Source organism: Syngnathus acus, chromosome 5, assembly GCF_901709675.1.
Source record: "Syngnathus acus chromosome 5, fSynAcu1.2, whole genome shotgun sequence".
Classification (NCBI taxonomy): domain Eukaryota; kingdom Metazoa; phylum Chordata; class Actinopteri; order Syngnathiformes; family Syngnathidae; genus Syngnathus; species Syngnathus acus.
This window is the reverse complement of record NC_051091.1, coordinates 1,329,803-1,346,963: the sequence shown is the minus strand read 5'-3', so window position 1 is coordinate 1,346,963 and position 17,161 is coordinate 1,329,803. Positions and strand designations below refer to the sequence as shown.

The window sequence follows — 17,161 nt, the reverse complement described above, 5'->3', positions numbered from 1 at the left end:
CCAATACAAACTTTTCTGTCCCTTTCCATATTTTTTTTACTTAATGCTCTGATGAAATCTACAAATCTGCATGTGTGCAGGGGTTGACTGTATTTAGCTCTATACTCCCCACAAATCCTCCTCTCTCACACAAATTCATAACATTATTGATTCCTTATTGAGATGCATTTTAAACAATAAGATTACATTGTATTGTTACAAGGCCACATACAGCAGGTGTGGGTGTTAAAAAAAAGTACATAAGAGTGTAAAAGGGATGGCGCCATCTCTGGGCCTTCACTACCCCCTATCGGTATCAGCGGCATTGTTTTGTTTCCAAGCTGACTGACATGCAGCTGTGTTTTGGCGTTCTTCAAAGGTTGAAGATGGCCTGACGAAGGGACTCACCATTGGATCATGGCTCCACTTTTGGTGGCGGTTACACAACCGTGGCACTCGTTCAGGAACCAAGGCCACAATAAAAGTCTTCTTGCAAATCAAAGAAGCAGGACGGGGGGGCCCCCTGAGAGCCCACCGGAGTAAGTTTACACATCTCACTAAGCCCACCTTCTAATCCCCCCTCATAGTGTCCACGTCCAGGTTTTTTGCAGTGTAAAAATAGTCAAAGCACGTCCAGTGAGAATGTACATTTCAATAGCCGCCGCCATCTGTTTGCAGGTATGTGCCGGCCGCCATTGTGCCGCCATGTGATTTGGAGCCCGGTTTAAAAGCTTACCCGGGTCGGGCGGGGGGCACAGCGTGGAGCGTTTCCCTTTCTTCCACATCTCCAGGAGCGTCCGGTGAGTATGCACTTGTTGTGTTGTGTGATATTCTTTTTCATCAAAGTGATTATTTTGGTCTTTAAAGGTGGTCTCGTCTTTGTGCTGCAATATGTCTGACGGTGAGGAGGCGTCGTACGAGTGAGTACAAGACAACGTGGTGGTGTAATGATATGACGGGGACATGGGTGACTAATGCCTTACTTGTGTGTGTGTATTTTTTTGCAGGGAAGACCGTAAGTCCATTGACACCTATGGTGCTATATGCAAAACGATGCATGTCGTTAGTCTAATAACATAAATGTCACTTTTGGAATATACACATAAAAAAAGTCGACAAAACAGTTGAAAGTCAGCTCGATTCCACTCAAACTTTGTCAATTAACATGACAAAAAATACGAGAAGCCCTTTGCCACTGACTATCATCATCATAATGTATTTTATAAATAACAAATATAATAAAATATCCATCTTGAATGAAACTGTAAAAATTACGATAGAAAACTACAAAATGTACATTCTTAGTTTTCATTTAATAATGATAACATATTCTATACTGTGCAGCAACAACAAAAGGGATAAAGTTTAAAAAAAAACATTTTTAAAAAAGGCAGTGATACATATTTTCAACTACATTCAGGTAGACGAAACGAGTTCAATATTTGTCTTAAGTGTAATTCCTTCTTTAGCTACTGAGTAATCTGCGGTTGTTTGTTGTGCAACCTCAGGGTGCTTGTGAGACGGTAAAGGTCGCTCACCCCTTCAGTCCGCTTCAGCTGCATGCCTGTGTTTTTTTTTTTTTCCTGCCACTTTATTTGCTGCTTTACGCACTTAAGCCCGATGCTTACCGCGCCAGAGTGCTAAGCCGTTGGCTTCCCTGTGCTCCTTTGCTATTTTGTCTTGCTGCCACTGTACGGGCCGCTGTGCCTGTACACCGTGTTGACCTTTATCCTTTGCTGGATGCATCCTCCATCTTGCATATGTTTCAGCATTCGTCAAATAATGTGACAGAGGTTTAATTTCTAAAAATACCTCTGATGTAAGTAAGCACTTGTAACATTATGCACAGTGTGAATATTAACACTGCACTTGAGTATAAGGGAAGAAAAATAGATTAAGTGTGTAGAATGTTTGTATTTATCAGTGCTACGTATCTAGTGGTAATCAAATAGAATGCAACAACCTAAATTCGAATCACCTATCGTTTTTCAGCATGACAAAGGACTTCTAGTAATCTCTCAAGTAAAGTCTTTATTCTTGTCTGTGGTGTGCCAAACAAACATCTATTTTCACTTTACAGAGATGTATAGAGATTAATTGTAAATGCATTGCACTTATATTTAATAATTCTAATGCACTGAATAATAGTTCTTAAAAAGCTCAATAAAACTGCACAGTTGAAACATTTTAAATTGGTGATTTTTTTCCCCCCCGCTTATCAATATAAGGAACCAGTACTTAGACCAAACTTGAAGAATCACTGCCCTACTTGTTTCGCAGGGTGCACAAGTTGAACTATTTCCCAGAACCTAAGCCTGAAAAGGTACAATGGCCACCTTATTTGCCCCATGCACCTGCGTCCAAGAGATTGAATTACCCCCATGAGGACCACACGAGTGCAAGAGACCACAAGTGCAACTGTTGCAGGGAAATAACGGAAGGCGGCACTGTCAAGAATCTCACCTCATTGCACTGATCGCGATGGACAAGCTTCCATTCTTCTTGTCATCATACAAATAATCACGCTGCTTTGTTGGCTGCTAACTTTCATGCTTGCTTTGCACAGAAGAGGAGGAAGAGGTTGCAGAGGAGGAGGCGGTAGATGGAGGTACATCTGCACAAGCCAGTGTCCTCCGACTACAAATAAATGCCACTTAGGCACTGCTTAATTCATTTGATTAATTAATTTAACCACATCATCTAAAGTAAGTGCCTATCAAGATAGCATACAAGTATGTACAGACTGCTGGATACGATAACATGCATGCAGAAAGTGTGTCCAAACGTTTGAGGGGGGTCTGCACCTTTAGATGGTTTTTAACCAGTGGTTTTTTTGACATTCTATAGCTGGCGAAGAGGAACATGATGAAGGTGAGGAGAAATAACCATATATGATAATACGATGAAATACGATGTATTTTATATTGCCGAGACTCAAACATTGTTTCCATCTTTTATTTCATTGTGAAAGACGGCAAGAGGATGTCAAAGTAAGTGTGTTTATACTGTTTGTGTACAAATGAGTACTGTGAGCTGTAGTCGTATTGCTAGAATTTTACAATTAAATATTAATATATGTATATACTTGGTTATTATTACAGGATTTACTACTAAATTGCTTCATTCTTATACATTCTTATATTTATTTCAAATTAATATTTTTTTACAAATGATTTAGTTTTAATTTATATAATCATTTATCACATGTTTTCATAGATTATATTAGACATTTTTGATGATGTATTATTTTCACAATCATATTTTCATAATCAAATAAATATTTTATGTATATACTGTATTACTATTTTTGGGGAACACATTAAACATATTAAAATGATTCTTCTATTCTTTCTTGCTGCTTATAATTTGTGGTCAGGCCTGGTTTTGTCCCCGGTTTGGCTGCCCCCAAAATTCCAGAAGGGGAAAAAGTGGACTTTGACGTGAGTTGAACTTATTGATGGCTCTTCTCTAATGACCCTTATATGATTGATTGATTGATTGATTGATTGATTGACTGATGTCTTTCAGGACATTCACCGCAAGCGTATGGAGAAAGACCTGACGGAGCTCCAGACACTGATCGAGGATCACTTTGAGAAGCGCAAGAAGGAGGAAGAGGAACTCCTCAGCCTCACCGACCGCATTGTGAGGCTTCCCGTCGTAGTATTTGTGTTGTCATCAACCAACACGCTTCCGTTGCTCCCCTTTGTGACTTTTTAGGAGAAACGCCGGTCCGAGAGAGCCGAGCAAATGAAGATCAGAGCGGAGAGGGAAAAAGAACGACAGAACAAAATGGCTGTAAGTCCAGTCTGTCAAACTCTGCAATTTTGGTTTGGAAATAACCTCAAAAGACTCAAAGAAAAAAGGAATTTCCATTAGTATATTTTCAATGTCACGTAATTTTATGATTATCTGACAAAGACTGACTTGTTAAACATTATAAAAAAATTAAAAAAAAGAATAAAAAAATAAAGATTCGTAATTGACATTGAAATCAAAACACTGATTATTTCAATTTAGAAAGATAAACATGTTGTATTTTCTCAGGAAGACAAAGCAAGGAAGGAGGAAGAAGAGGCCAAGAAGAAAGCCGATGATGATGCCCGGAAGAAGATGATCCTAAGCAACCTGAGCTTCACCGGATATAAAGTAACACAACATCATTATATCGTATTATCCTGATTGGGACATATATTGGGTGTTCCTAATAATTTGGCTGGGTTCCATCAGACACAGACAGGACCCAAGCGACAAACGGAGCGAGAGAAGAAGAAGAAGATCCTCAACGATCGTCGCAAGGAGTTAAACGTTGATCACTTGAGGGAGGACAAACTCAGGTGGAGATGTGGAAATCAATCAATCGATCAATCAATGTACACAGTATATGCTCGTGTCTATGCAGGGAAAAAGCCAATGAATTGACGGAATGGTTGCGCCAGCTGGAGGCGGAGAAGTTTGAACTTCAGTACAAATACATGAAGCAGAAATATGAGGTGATTGGATAATGAATCATTTTATTGTTCTAATCCTCTGCCATGTCTTATCTTATACTGCCCCTAGGTGGCCAAGGCAGGCACATCAGAACGAGCAGCTAGTTATTATTTTTAATTTGAATTAATTATGACATTGTTTTATTTTGATTGCTATTTCTTCTTTTTTTTTGTTGGCATCTCCATTCATTACAATACGGAAAGATGACGTTACAGGTGATGAGTTACGAGGGTGGTCAAATTAAATACATCTTAAGCCACCACCTTAATAAATTCATTAGTATGTAGGATGGTTCTTATCTGTACTATTTTGTGCATTATTAAACTGCCATTAATTGACTGCACAAACGCAGGTGACCGTGCTGAGGAACCGCGTCAGTGACCATCAGAAAATGTAAGTGCAGTCAATATTTCTGCTTTCCACACAAATAATCTATCAACATCGACAGACGCTCAATGGATCTTATATCCAAATAAACAATGTGTGTGTGTGTGTGTGGGGGGGGGGGGGGGGGGTCTTAAAAAGGCAGCCGGCCCCAAAGCAGCTGCAAGAGTCTGCTGCCAGCCTGCTAAGTGGGCAACGTGAGGGCTTAAGTGGGACAAAAAGGTGCTTCAAGTGAGAAGCATAACTTGAGGGGAGGGGGGGGGCCGGGGAGATGAGGTACAACAGCTGGGAGTGCATTAAGTGCAACACGATCATTTGGCGACCCCAACGCCGTCTAAATCACGCTGGACTCCCCCTCAGACCACTCATACAATGACTATTTAGCTCAGAGCTTACTTGGCTATGAGGTCGTTTGTTGCTACGCAGAATTGGTACGGGCATAAAAATGTGTGCCCCCAAGTGACTGAGGATCAGAGAGCTATAAAAAAGAATCTGTGCTAAAAATGACAATAGGTTGTCAACTGTAATAGTAAGTAGCTCAGCATATTTAGCAAGGCATGCCAACATTGTCCCGGTTCCCTTATTTGGTTGCTTGACATTTGATATGTGGCCATGTCAGAATTGGTAGGGGACTGCAGAAAACTCAAAAGTTAAGATGGGACGAGTGGAGAGAAGTTTTTTTTTTTTCCAGTTTGGTATTACAGAAAACAACTCCCAACTCCGTTTAGGAATCTTATTTTAGGAAATCCTATCTTATCTTGAGTTAGGAATCCTAAGTAAGCATCTAAACATCTATGCTTGACTTTCATGTCTGTTAAGCAACTGATGCAACATTTGTGTCTCGTGAAAAGCTGTCTTGTCCACAATAACAAACTAGGGGGATGGATGATGGTGTAGTGGTACACTCACCTGTCACCAAGCACCATGGGCTCGACCATGGGCCTGCATATGACAACGTGCATGAGCGTGCATGCGCGTGCGTGTGCGCGCACCTGCGCGCGTGTGCGCGCAGGTGCATGTGTGCGCGCGCATGTGCATGTGTGCGCGCGCATGTGCGTGCATGTGCGCATGTGCGCGCACGCGTGTGCACGTGCGTGTACGCGCGTGCATGTGTGACACACCCACACACAAAAAAAAAACAATTACTAACTAGCCGAGCGTGAGAGAGGTAAACATAGAGAGACATAAACTAAGTACGGATAGCACCACTCAACAGCGTAGAGCTTTGAATTTCAAGCGACAGCCAACATTAAACAACAAAAGTTCCTCAACTCAGTAACTTACTACTTGCTTGTCAGTGACGGTGTAGAACCAATGACCACAGACTCGGCAGTGCTATAGTATTAAAAATATGATGACTTACCCGAAATCACGGAGATCATAACGTCGTTGCCAATGAAGCCCAAGGAATCTCCTTCCACAATCATGTCTTGCCACGCTGTCCAACATTTTACGCACAACATGTGTTGTGTCGTAAATGAAAACGCGTAATTTCAGGAATGTACTTTAAATAAACAAATGCATGAGAGCACTAACGGAACGTGCGTAGCCTACATCTTTTTTTTTTTTACGTAACCTACATCTTGCACGCTGTATTCAACTGTCATGTAATTGTTTGCAGCCTACCCAACTCCTGCTTAAGTAGTGTCGGCTCCACCTAGTGGAGGGGATAAACATAACAACATTGCCCATGTAATGCGCTCCCTGACCTCTGCTTATTTTAATTTTGCTTATTTTACAGTTCAAAGGGCAGAAGGAGCAAGCGAGGCCTGAGGAAGTAAAAACAACACAGATATACAGATATCATAAATTGCCTTACTTTAAAAAATAAAATGTCATCATAATTGTGAAATAAAGTGCATACATGAATAAAAGTGTCACAAAGACCCTTTGTGTCTAAGTTTCTTTAGCTTGTGGGAGCTAAAGGGCTCTAAAGACAACAACATCAAATCAAGATGATTTTTATAGGCTGCATCCATGCAGACTCTTCTATTTGTACGAGTGCAAAAAATGTGTTTTAAATAAAGCCTTATAAATGATAAACATCATCTGTGAGCCCGCGGGCACCTCAAAAGTAAGCTCAAGTCAAAAGTTAAGAGATCGGCCAGGTGTGCAGAGTAAAGAGACCTGTTTTTCTTTTTCCTGTAAACCAGACAAGCGCAAAAAAAAAAAAATAACATAGTTTTTGTTCTTTTGGTATGCATATGCAGTCACGCCCAAACAGCCACTCTATGAAACACCCTGGGAAGATTTTCAAGTCGAAAAACTCCCGGGTTCAAAGGATGCAACAATTACAAAGCTGCTATCAAATATGAGGACCTTTCTTGAAATGTCATTTTACCTCTTTAGATGTTTTTGATTGCAATAGCTGTTAGCAAATTCAACAAATGAATATTTGCAGTTCTTTCAAATCTATAAAAAGTCTTTTTTGGAGAATACTCTAAGCATTGATGACTTGTAAATGTTTAGCAGTCGCCTAGGAAGGCCAGACGGCCATTGACCTTAAGTCAATTTTTGACCCTGAAAACTTTATTGACATTTTTTTTTTTAAAACAATCACTCACCAATCCAACTTTAGAGAACACAAAATGAAATGAGAAAGGTTGTCGGCACGCACAGAGTGACCGGGCCCCTGCGTCCTAGTCGATCACTTGTACCGACTTGTGGGCCGCCGTGGTGACGTCATTGACGAAGGATGACTTATTCATCCCTTGCTGCAGGACAAAAAGGCAAAATCAGTGCAACCTCTGCAGAAAGCCTCCTATGCAACCTGCGCTACCACATTCCTGGAAACTTAATCCAGGCAGCTGTTTCTCACAAATACCAGTGAGAGGCGTGGAAGCTGGGAGCCCAACTCACCCTCTTTAGGAGGTTCTGGATGTCCTTGTCAGACCATAGCTGGTAGAGGAACACTGATGCCGACTTGCTGGATTTGGGAAAATATCTAAGGGATCAAGCGCAAATGTTAGACATTCAAGCATTTTTCCTTGCTTGACAATCAAAAGGTTTTTTTTTACTGGCCTGTTCTCGCTGAGCTCCTTCAGTGAGTTGATCAAGCCACCATTTAGCAGGCGCTTGGCGCTCTCGGGCTCCTTGGCCACCAGGAAGTTGGCAGTCTGGCACGCCAAGGCCAGCGTGTCGTCAGACTCGTTGCCCTCCTTGGTGCCAGCGCCCAGGATGCCCAGGAGTTCAGGCAACACTTTGCGAGCTGCCACAACAAAATGTCAAGCTTGTAGATTATCGGTTCAGCATTTTCTTTCCTTTTCTTTTTTTTGTAGGGATTCCTACTAAATAGTAAATTGGCACTGATGAGATTTCTCACCCAAGATGCCTTGCAGGTTGGGGTTCTTGCTGAAGTTCCGCATCAAGGCCACCGCGTTCCTCTGCAAGGTGACTTTGTCTGACTTTAAAAGCGGGGTGATTACTTGTAGGCCATCCAGTTTTTGCGCCACAGTCTGGCTCATGACGTTGGAAACCTAAACACAACTTGTTTGGTTTGTACAATTTTTTGTTCCATTGCCATAATAAAAAAATGGCTTTAAAAACGTGAGATCGCGATAAACCGCAATGAGGGAGGCCACTAAATGTTCAATACGCTCGGTCGGGCGCTTACGATGCCTTCCTGGGCTGTGAGGTTCAGCAGAGCTCCACAGCAGGCCTCCTGAGTTTCATCCCGATGACTTGAGCCCAATAAGGACAAGTAATTCTGCAGGGTTTTGGAGTGGATGAGCCAGCCGGCCCCAGTCGGGTTGGGGTCCTCTACCACTGGGAAATCAAAGTAGTGCTGAACACAGAAGGGGAAGTTTGTCATTGGATGAGCTGAGTCTGTGGACATAGCGGAGCCTTACTTTGTTGTCTGAGCTTTTGCTGGGTGGACTGAAGCAGGTGATGGGCCCGGCGTCACCTTGACTGTCTACGGGGCCAACGGGCTTCGCCAGCGCCGTGATGCGATTGAACAAGGCCGGGGCCTCGGCCTCCAGCTCAAAGGTGAGGTTGTGCAGGATGCATGCGCAGTTCTCCACGCACTGTTTGGAAAAACGCTCATTTGAATTGGGGTACGCATATATGAAATGATCAGACCATTATCTTGTAGTATTTGGTGTTGACTTTTTCCGTCTAATTTCATCACCTTATCATCTGTCCTGCCAGCATCCACGCAGTCTTGAAGGTAAGCGACCAGGCAGTCCACCAAACCTCGACATTTCCTCATGGTCTGTCGGTTGCTCTGCTTTGCACTGCTAAGGTTTCTATCACAATCCAAAAACAAACAAAAACATTCATGAACGAGCTCTCCCACACCCAACAATCACCATACCAAGCTTCTCTGGATTTTTTTATCCCAAATATTACTGCCAAAAGGTGAAATTGTGTAGAGTGCTCTTGTGCAAATTTGTCTGCCAAAGTGTGAGAATCTTATTTGTGATTTGCTGGCATTGCATAATCTAACTACGGAATAGTCATTTGATTAGAAGCACGTGTTGATGCTTTATGATCCTCTCTGGGTTAAATGCATTGCCGTCATTTTTGCAACCAAATGGTTTATTGGGAAAGTGTTTTACCGCAGGCAGCTGGTGGCGTGAAAGAAGGATTCATGATCGGGCCCGCTGGCCGTGCCCCGCTCCGGGCTTGTGGTGTAAGGCAGGATGACGCGCTCCATTAAGACAGGAAGCGTGCTCTTGAGGAGGTCCGTCTTCAGGCTGTTAGCAGACGACAAATTCCATAGAAGACCTGGGGAGGGGGCATATCAATCACGTCGCTGCCGAAAATATTCAACAGAGGATCTGGAAAGTATTCACAACGCTTGACTTTTTCACTACTTTCCGGGAAAAGAGTTGTTTGTCGTTCAATGTAACACCACTTGGAATTGCTGCCTTGTGATTGACAGGAAGGATCAAATACGTATTTTACCGGTGAGCTGCCTCTGAATCTCAGTGGAGTCAGTTTCACGGAGCAGAGCCACAGCAGACGTGATGCCGCCGCAGTGTTGGATCTCCTCCTTGTTGTCGTTGTTCTTGAAGGCCAGGTTGCGCAGGGCGGCCGAGGTCGTCTGGCTCAGATCTGGGTTCGAGCTGTTCAGCAGCGCCACCAGCGGAGGGATCCCCTTATACTTCCGCACCTGGTGTACAAGATTTAGGATTTAATCATGCACGCATTCGTGACGCTTGTTCTCGTTAGTTGCAACTCACAGATGATTTATGAGGATACGCGCTAGGATTATTGAGTGACGCATCGAAGGTCCTCCGTGTTGGGCAACTCATTTAGTAACAATGTGAACTTTGAAGCTATAGCGCTAATCTCCAAGCAAGTGAGATAAGTCACCTCTTCCTTAGCTTTGTCATCAACAAAGGTGTTGTGCTGGATATAAGAGGCTCCACAGAGTTGGTATTTGATGTCCTCGTGGGACAGGAATTCCACAGCCTCCTTCATGGTGATGTCAGCCATTGCACTGTTTCCGCTTGACCTGCGAGTACAATAACGAAATTGGTTTCACGTTTATCCTAAACTCCAAAGCGAACCCATGGTTGTTGCGTAGCGTTGAAGAATCACACCGTATCGTTCTCTTACCCAGAATCCCCTTTGCCAGGAAGCTTGCTCTGCTTGGTGGGACTGTCATCGATCAAAGGCTTGAACTGTGTTTTACTGACGTCAAGCGGACTGGTCCGGAATTTCTGATGGGTGCCAATGAACTGCCCGCCGCCGCTGCGCATCTCCGTTCTGTGGGTTTTGCGGTCGGAGAGGACCCAATGCGGAGGCTCCGTGGGTGTGGGTAGGGAGCGCTGCCGATTCTGGTCAGGCTCGTCGCGGTTGAGGGCCATCCGGCCCACGGGAGTGGAGCCGAACTCGTAGCGACGGTGAAAGGTGTTGGTGGTCTTGGCAGCGCCGCTAATTGTGTTGTTGAATGAGTGGCGGTTGAGGCTTTTCTCAACAGGGAGCTGGAGGGAGAAAACAGGAGAACAATTGGATTGCATTTTCGTGCATTTGGATATCAGACATAACATATGGAGAATGATACATTTCAACTACTACTAACTCAACCAACCACACTACCCATAACCATAATAGTTCTTTACTAACCATAACTAACCCCTACCCCTACTGTTTACTACCCCCACTGTGACCCTAGCAATACTGAACCCTATACCTAAACTCTCACCGACCCATAAAAAAAAGAAAAAAAAAACGGAAAGCCTGACCCCGCCAACCGAAAACTAGACGTACTCACAGTTTTTAGTTGACCATTCCCAAAGAAGACATTTCTCTTTGACATGCTGGACTCGAACATTTCATCATTGAAAGGGCCTATAGTGAAACAGAAAAACAATTACGCAGATTTATGACCTCAAAGTCATTATCGCTGGAGTTCAAAGCTCTTGGAACTAATCGGAGGAACAACATTCCTAAAAGACACAATTGAGCAGATCTAACGACTTGCAGAGAAGTTTACACTGGAAAGTAAGGGTGCGCACAGTTCAAAATGAGGATGGTAGGTATTTTAATTAGGTAGCAATTTGAAAAACCTGTTTGTTCATAGTTACAATGGCTGGATTCAACAATACAGAACTGTAACATACTGTCTCAATCAGGCTCTCTTATTATTCTGTATTATGATGACATATTATTACAATACTTTCTCACAAGCAGGCTTTATGGACGGTTATACTACGAAGTGTAAACCCTCCAGCTTACATAATATCCAAACAGTCTCACAGAGGTCATAGTATTGTAGCGTTTATGGCGGCTATTATATGACTTTTATGGGACCCACCTTCAATACACCAATTGGTCACGCAACTATGATCAGACGCACACAATTATTCGATTTTTCCTTGTGTAAAATAAAATCGGTTATTTGACTGCAGGGCATACACGGTGAGAATATTAACCCAAATTAACAATATGTACATTAAAATACCACTGGGCAATATTTACAGAATTGTAAGAGCAAGAATAAAATTACAGCAATACATTAACATTTTGATAGTGCGTGTAGTATATACGTATAATATTGTGGTAGTATCTGCACTGTAATGAAAATATCACAACAAATAAGATATAAAAAGATTATTATAAGATTGTTATAAAAAGGTGCCAACCTGTGATTAGTATTAAATGTTATGTACAACAAAACTTGACTGCCGTTTTCCAATATACTAAGAAAGTCATAAAACATTACAGCAACGTGTTACGATAGTCATATCGAGTGAAAACTGTGGGTGCCAAAATACATGAAATAAAATGTGATTTATGGACTGATAACGCAATGAGTAATATCAGAAGGGCATTCTGACCTTCTGACTGAAATCCAAATGAATGCTTGACGCATTGGAAAATGATCCAATTCAAGTTGTAGGTTTTACAGCAAAAAAACTCAATTCATAAGCTCTGTGTTATTAGCACAATTGGCACAACACTAAACACATTAAGTTCTTACTGGTCGGAGACAAAGAGGTTGAGCCAGTCCTGCTGCTGCTGGAGTGCCTGGACCTGGTCCTCTGCACGCTCTGCACCTGCTCCAGGACGCGCTGCTCTCCGGAACGATACTGTTGGTGCGCCGAGGGCAAGGCCAGAGAAGTGTCGTCCACGGGGGTGATGGACAGGGCCGATTTCAGCGGATGGGCGCCGGCCATCGTGACGGACGTTCCGAGGCTCTCGTGACGCGGGGATGAATGAGTAGAGTCGGGCAGTTTGACGGGCGGGGGAGGAAAGGGGAGGAGGGAGGGAGGGGTGGAAGGAAGGAAGGAAGGCGCACCTTTGACAGACCACGCCCTTATTGACAGTGAGTTGGACTTTTTTCTTTTTCTTTTCTGGGGTGTGTCTACATTGCAAGGGCGCACCTGGTTTACCGTTCAGTCGTGATCTTTAGTTTTCAAAATCATGCAAAGAAAGCACAATACTAAAGGGAATGAATCATTTATTCATTTTTTTTGCCATGAAAGCTTAACAGTAAAATAACTTGAGTGAAACATGTGGCTCAGCCATGTGTACTAACTCGTCCCTAAGGAAATTGATAAACTAACACTAAGTGCACTGCACTCTAATAATCAAATGAAATGATACAACCATTGACATATCTTTTCAGGATTCAAATCAAGGAAGATGACTTCATGGTATAAAAGCCAGAGCAAGTTTTTTCCTCAATAAACAATTGACAATTCCTTCTGAGAGTGAAATGTTTTGGGATTAAAGCTGCAAGAGTGTGCTCAATGGAGTGAATGTTCAAGTATATTTAGTAAACGCACGAATATGTGGTCCCCCTCAAAGTGCTGGGTGGGCGGAATGAAAGATGCACCGATGGCCTTTAAGAACAGGACCACTTTGCACGATATTAGCAGTACAGCACTTTAACATTGTCACAGTGAAGCTGGAGTGACCACAAGGAGCATAAAAAGATTCCAAAGCATTCAATTAAGGTTAGCTTTCGATGTTGTCTTCATGATTGGCTGATTTTTAAAGCACTTCACTATTTTGCAAAAGTTCTGATACACTTCAGGAGCTGCAAAGTGTTTCAGAACATTTGACTGAGAGTCTTTCAGTTAAGAAATAGGTTCAACCGTGTTTAAGATAAGTGGTACAGAAAATGGATGGCTAAGATTTCAACATTACTCCTCAGCAGTGAACACGTCGCTGGGCTTGGGATCCTCGGGGGGCTTGGCCGCGGGGAAGCCCCGCAGTTTCTCCTGCAGGCCGCCCATGGCCAGCCTCATCTGGTCCTCGGTGCCCTGCAGGGACTTGAGTTCCATGGTGTAGAAGATGAAGAGCAGCGAAGTGCACAGCAGGATGGCCAAGCACAGCGCCACCAGCAGGTAAAAGGAGGTGAGCGGGAAGGCCTGCTCCGCTCCCAGCGTGAGCCAGGGCACGGCGGCGATTGCCAGCTCCAGCAGGAGCAAGGCCAGGCCCATGGCCGCCGTGCGGCCTGCCGTGTAGCGCATTCGCTCGGCGCAGTGCACGCCCACTTTCACCTCGGTGCGGGCCTCCGTCAATATGTCCACGAGTCGGGCCACCTCCCCTGAGGACAAGAGCATTTGAAGTTGCCTTTTCAATTGTCCACAAATGTGTCTATAAAATCAATCAACATGCTAATGTCCACTTGTCTGTCAAGAGCTCAGAAATATACCTCCTTCACAGTCGCGACGACTCGACCGAAGGTCCCCGGCGGCTTCGCTCGGCGCGAGCGTGAACTCGGCCGTCAGAGCCTCGTGGTCCGAGTAGGGAAAAGCCTGTCCCGGGACGGAGCCTTTGGTGGTGCGCATGGACACGCACTTGATGTCAGCTTTGCAAGAACTCTACATGTGGGAAACAGAGTTGATAAAAATGTCTCCTTTAAACCAGTCATGACACGGGGAGAACGGAATGTTTGAGCCACCTTGAAGAGGATGTAGTCGATTCTGATGCCTTTCTCAAAGGGAGCGATCACCTTCTGGCTGATGAAGGGATTGTCCAGTATCAGAGTCAGACCGTCTTCACATCCCTGAAACATACAACTCATCAATAAGGTTCTTGTTCTGCAACAAATAGAAGGTTCCTCAATTTGCTGGAAGCCACCACCTTGAGTTTGAAAGCAAGTAAATCAATGATCAAGACCTACATCAAAGGTATCAGTCTCCGCGTAGGCGTCTCGCAGTTCCGTGTAGGTCGTCAGGAGTCGGTTGCCGAGGTCCTGAGGGTGCATGTTGAGGTCGCCGCCGAGGACCACCACGTCGGCACCGGCGGATGTGTGGCTAGAAAAGTGCAGTTCAAATTGTCAACAACATTAGTCTGCACGCTACACTTTGACACGATTAGGGAGATGACAGTACCGGACGAACTGCTGCAGTTCCCAGGCCTGGACCACCCGGTGAGGCAGATAAGCGTCCCTCTCCCGACAGTACTCGGCGTGCAGCTGCAATGACAGATTGAACGTCAGTAAACGCATGCAGTGTATTTTGGGATGTTATGAGGTCACATACGTGAGTCAGGTAGAAGTTGGCGGTCAGCGCGCCGATGTTCAGGACGGCCAGTCCGACTGCCTTGCCTCCAAACCAGTCCCCGTGGTGAGCCTGATGATTGCAGTTTAGTTCTGAGTGTAAAATCCCGATCCCACTTTAGCTATAACTTTGCATTGTTAATACTTACCATGTATGGGTAGCCATTGAGGGAATAGCGGTAAAGAAATGTGTCTTGGATTCTGTACTTGGAGAAAATAGCCAATCCACTGCCGATAACCCCGCTGGAGGGAGAGAAAAAGAAAAGGTGAGCCATTAGAAGATATTTCACTGGAATTTCTTTGTTAAATTAAATGAACAAACAGCCAAGATTAGATTCTTGTGCCTTGGTATGCAGGTTAAGAGAGAATTATAGAGCCTTAATCCTTCAGTCGCTTCCATTTAGCAGTTGGATCAAAGCGCTCCAGCACATCAGAGGCCTTTTGGATATTTTGCAAGAGGATTACATCCTGAAACATGTTACCTCTTAAAGTAATGTGAGTGAACGTGGCTAGCGGCCAGTTTCTTTCTCAGGAACAGGTAGTCTTTTTCACTCCACACCTGGAGAACGGAAAAACAACGCGAGACTTGAAATGAGCACGACCTGCACCTTTTGCAGGTGAAATGGTCAAAATACAGCAAGTAGAGGAACAAGCAGAAACTTCACTTGTATTTTGCATCAGATCCACTCACTTCTTGGAGGAGGACCACGTCGTGCTCTTCTTGGAGCAGCAGGTCGCCGATCATGGCGTACCGCCGAGAGCAATGCTTGCTCAGGTAGCGCACCCCCCTGGCAAACAAAAACAATAGCGTAATGTCAATTATGCAGTCACTGATACAAATGAGAGCGTGAATGAGTGCCCGCACTGACCAGCAGTTGAGAGAGAACACGCGGATGCTGACAGAGTCCTGGTGATCCATGACGGTGGCGCATCAGATCCTAATTCAGAAGATGTCAAGTGTCACACATATGCAAATCAGCTCATCTTTTCCGTTAACTACCTGAGAGTTGAGAAGTGAAGTAAGCTGCACTATCTAAGTACAAATGAAGAAGAGCGTAGTTCGCCTTTGGCCTAAAGTCAACTGATACAGACTCATGGGTTTAGAAAAGCTACGGACACAGATCATGTATTTAAATGGTGACCCTGTGGCCAGCATTTGTGTGTGCGAGTGTGTAAAAAGCTGACCAGGCAGGCAGTTTTGGTCACGCGCTGTTTGTTCTGAAAAAGGAGAAATGCTTTTGTGGAGGAAAAAAATTTTAAAATAAATGTTGACCCCAAAATGGGGGGGGGGGGGATTTACGTCTAACCATGCCTGGTTGTGTGTATCTATGGGAGATTTTTATTTTTTCTATCTGGGAATAAACAATAAAGCAGGCTTTTGACTTTTTTTTTTTACTTTGAACTTTGAATGAATTGTGGTTTATTTAGAGCGTGCATGGGCAACTTGATGGCCACATGACAGCACTTGATTCTATATTTTCTACTCACTGGGACTTCTATTGGCTACAACAACTTTACAGTATAATCATTTCCATGAAGCAAAAGCGGTGTTTATTTCAAATGGCAGACAATGAATTAACTTTGAAACAAGAGCAGAGCTGCATGCTAGCTTTAGCGTGTTTATTAACTTACTTGACATAAGATCGCCTGAAGGTGGTTTTGAACGATTATTAAAGGCTTACAGAGGGTCTATCGTTTTCTTATTTTTTTGTTAACTCACCTGGACGAGCTGTTTGCAGATCAGGCTCAGTGTGGGTTCTCACAGTCGCTCGGGTCCAGAACACTTCCTGGGGCTACCGACGAGCTAAGTCGACTGAAAGTAGCCCAGTTACGTCGTCAAAGTTGTTGTTGTTGTTGTTGTTACTTCATGATGGTTAAATGCAACATCGCAAGGCTCTCGGCTACGCAGCTTTGCTTAGCAAAGTGTAAACAGAGCGCATAAAAGACGTGCAATGTTTGATTACGTATGACGTCATTGGGGCACACGATCATTTCTTTACATCCGATTCTACTCATCGCTTCATCAAAAAAATAAAACAAAAAGTTGACGTTGATTGAAATTGAAATGTATATTATATAGTTTATATCATAGCCCCATTGAGGGTTGATCGAAATACATATTTACATTTTAATTTACGGGGGCTGACTTCCGTATTTTTCCGCTCTCTGAGATTTCTGGGATATGAAGTTCTCTTGGCTTTTAGCTTTTTTTTGGTTTGTTTCATTTATAAAGTCCTTTTTTTGATATTTTCATTTTTATCAAGACATACAATACACGGTAAAATAGTCAAAATATTTAAGAAGTAATTAAAATAAAAAAATATTTAAAATATCACTTAAATA

General features: G+C 43.5%; 3 protein-coding genes across 4 annotated transcripts; 1 reads left to right on the top strand and 2 right to left on the bottom strand.

Annotated features, from left to right (window-relative positions):
- Window positions 1-677: 677 nt before the first annotated feature.
- Window positions 678-6,741, top strand: tnnt2b (troponin T type 2b (cardiac)). The gene is made up of 13 exons (XM_037252345.1): window positions 678-779; window positions 847-899; window positions 987-994; window positions 2,827-2,850; window positions 2,951-2,969; window positions 3,356-3,419; window positions 3,508-3,624; window positions 3,700-3,777; window positions 4,027-4,128; window positions 4,210-4,316; window positions 4,382-4,472; window positions 4,823-4,863; window positions 6,596-6,741. Exons 2-13 carry the CDS (start codon window positions 871-873, stop codon window positions 6,633-6,635), a joined length of 720 nt encoding a protein of 239 aa, XP_037108240.1. The 5' UTR covers window positions 678-779; window positions 847-870; the 3' UTR covers window positions 6,636-6,741.
- A 620-nt stretch (window positions 6,742-7,361) lies between these two features.
- On the bottom strand, window positions 7,362-12,548 carry LOC119123324 (plakophilin-1-like). 2 transcript variants are annotated; one of them, XM_037252326.1, is made up of 14 exons: window positions 12,287-12,548; window positions 11,078-11,154; window positions 10,513-10,787; window positions 10,420-10,446; window positions 10,174-10,315; window positions 9,763-9,970; window positions 9,414-9,582; window positions 8,984-9,101; window positions 8,703-8,879; window positions 8,468-8,638; window positions 8,177-8,330; window positions 7,876-8,062; window positions 7,714-7,798; window positions 7,362-7,568 (listed from the first exon to the last, which is right to left on the bottom strand). In XM_037252326.1, the coding sequence occupies exons 1-14, from the start codon at window positions 12,480-12,482 to the stop codon at window positions 7,494-7,496; spliced, it is 2,061 nt and encodes a 686-aa protein (XP_037108221.1). In that variant the 5' UTR covers window positions 12,483-12,548; the 3' UTR covers window positions 7,362-7,493. The 2 variants fall into 2 exon arrangements, with proteins under 2 accessions (XP_037108221.1, XP_037108220.1); XM_037252325.1 differs by having other exon boundaries at window positions 10,420-10,787; window positions 12,287-12,547.
- A 201-nt stretch (window positions 12,549-12,749) lies between these two features.
- smpd2b (sphingomyelin phosphodiesterase 2b) lies at window positions 12,750-16,886 on the bottom strand. Its single transcript, XM_037252333.1, has 11 exons — window positions 16,539-16,886; window positions 15,688-15,756; window positions 15,510-15,606; window positions 15,301-15,377; window positions 14,968-15,061; window positions 14,802-14,891; window positions 14,652-14,734; window positions 14,441-14,573; window positions 14,219-14,323; window positions 13,970-14,138; window positions 12,750-13,861 (listed from the first exon to the last, which is right to left on the bottom strand). Exons 2-11 carry the CDS (start codon window positions 15,735-15,737, stop codon window positions 13,455-13,457), a joined length of 1,305 nt encoding a protein of 434 aa, XP_037108228.1. The 5' UTR covers window positions 15,738-15,756; window positions 16,539-16,886; the 3' UTR covers window positions 12,750-13,454.
- Between the last annotated feature and the right edge of the window lie 275 nt (window positions 16,887-17,161).

Bases quoted from the DNA above. Each gene is read 5' to 3' on its own strand.
- LOC119123324 (XM_037252325.1), bottom strand. From the start codon at position 12,482: ATGGCCGGCGCCCATCCGCTGAAATCGGCCCTGTCCATCACCCCCGTG. The intron at 10,788-11,077 runs GTGAGTACGTCT...TTCTCCCTCCAG, and splicing joins GGAATGGTCAACTAAAAACT to CTCCCTGTTGAGAAAAGCCT. The intron at 10,316-10,419 runs GTAAGAGAACGA...TTGTACTCGCAG, and splicing joins CCTGGCAAAGGGGATTCTGG to GTCAAGCGGAAACAGTGCAA.
- smpd2b (XM_037252333.1), bottom strand. From the start codon at position 15,737: ATGGATCACCAGGACTCTGTCAGCATCCGCGTGTTCTCTCTCAACTGC. The intron at 14,892-14,967 runs GTAAGTATTAAC...TGCAATCATCAG, and splicing joins TCAATGGCTACCCATACATG to GCTCACCACGGGGACTGGTT. The intron at 13,862-13,969 runs GTATATTTCTGA...TCTTGTCCTCAG, and splicing joins TCGTCGCGACTGTGAAGGAG to GGGAGGTGGCCCGACTCGTG.
- tnnt2b (XM_037252345.1), top strand. From the start codon at position 871: ATGTCTGACGGTGAGGAGGCGTCGTACGA. The intron at 3,625-3,699 runs GTGAGGCTTCCC...GTGACTTTTTAG, and splicing joins TCAGCCTCACCGACCGCATT to GAGAAACGCCGGTCCGAGAG. The intron at 4,864-6,595 runs GTAAGTGCAGTC...CTTATTTTACAG, and splicing joins GTCAGTGACCATCAGAAAAT to TTCAAAGGGCAGAAGGAGCA.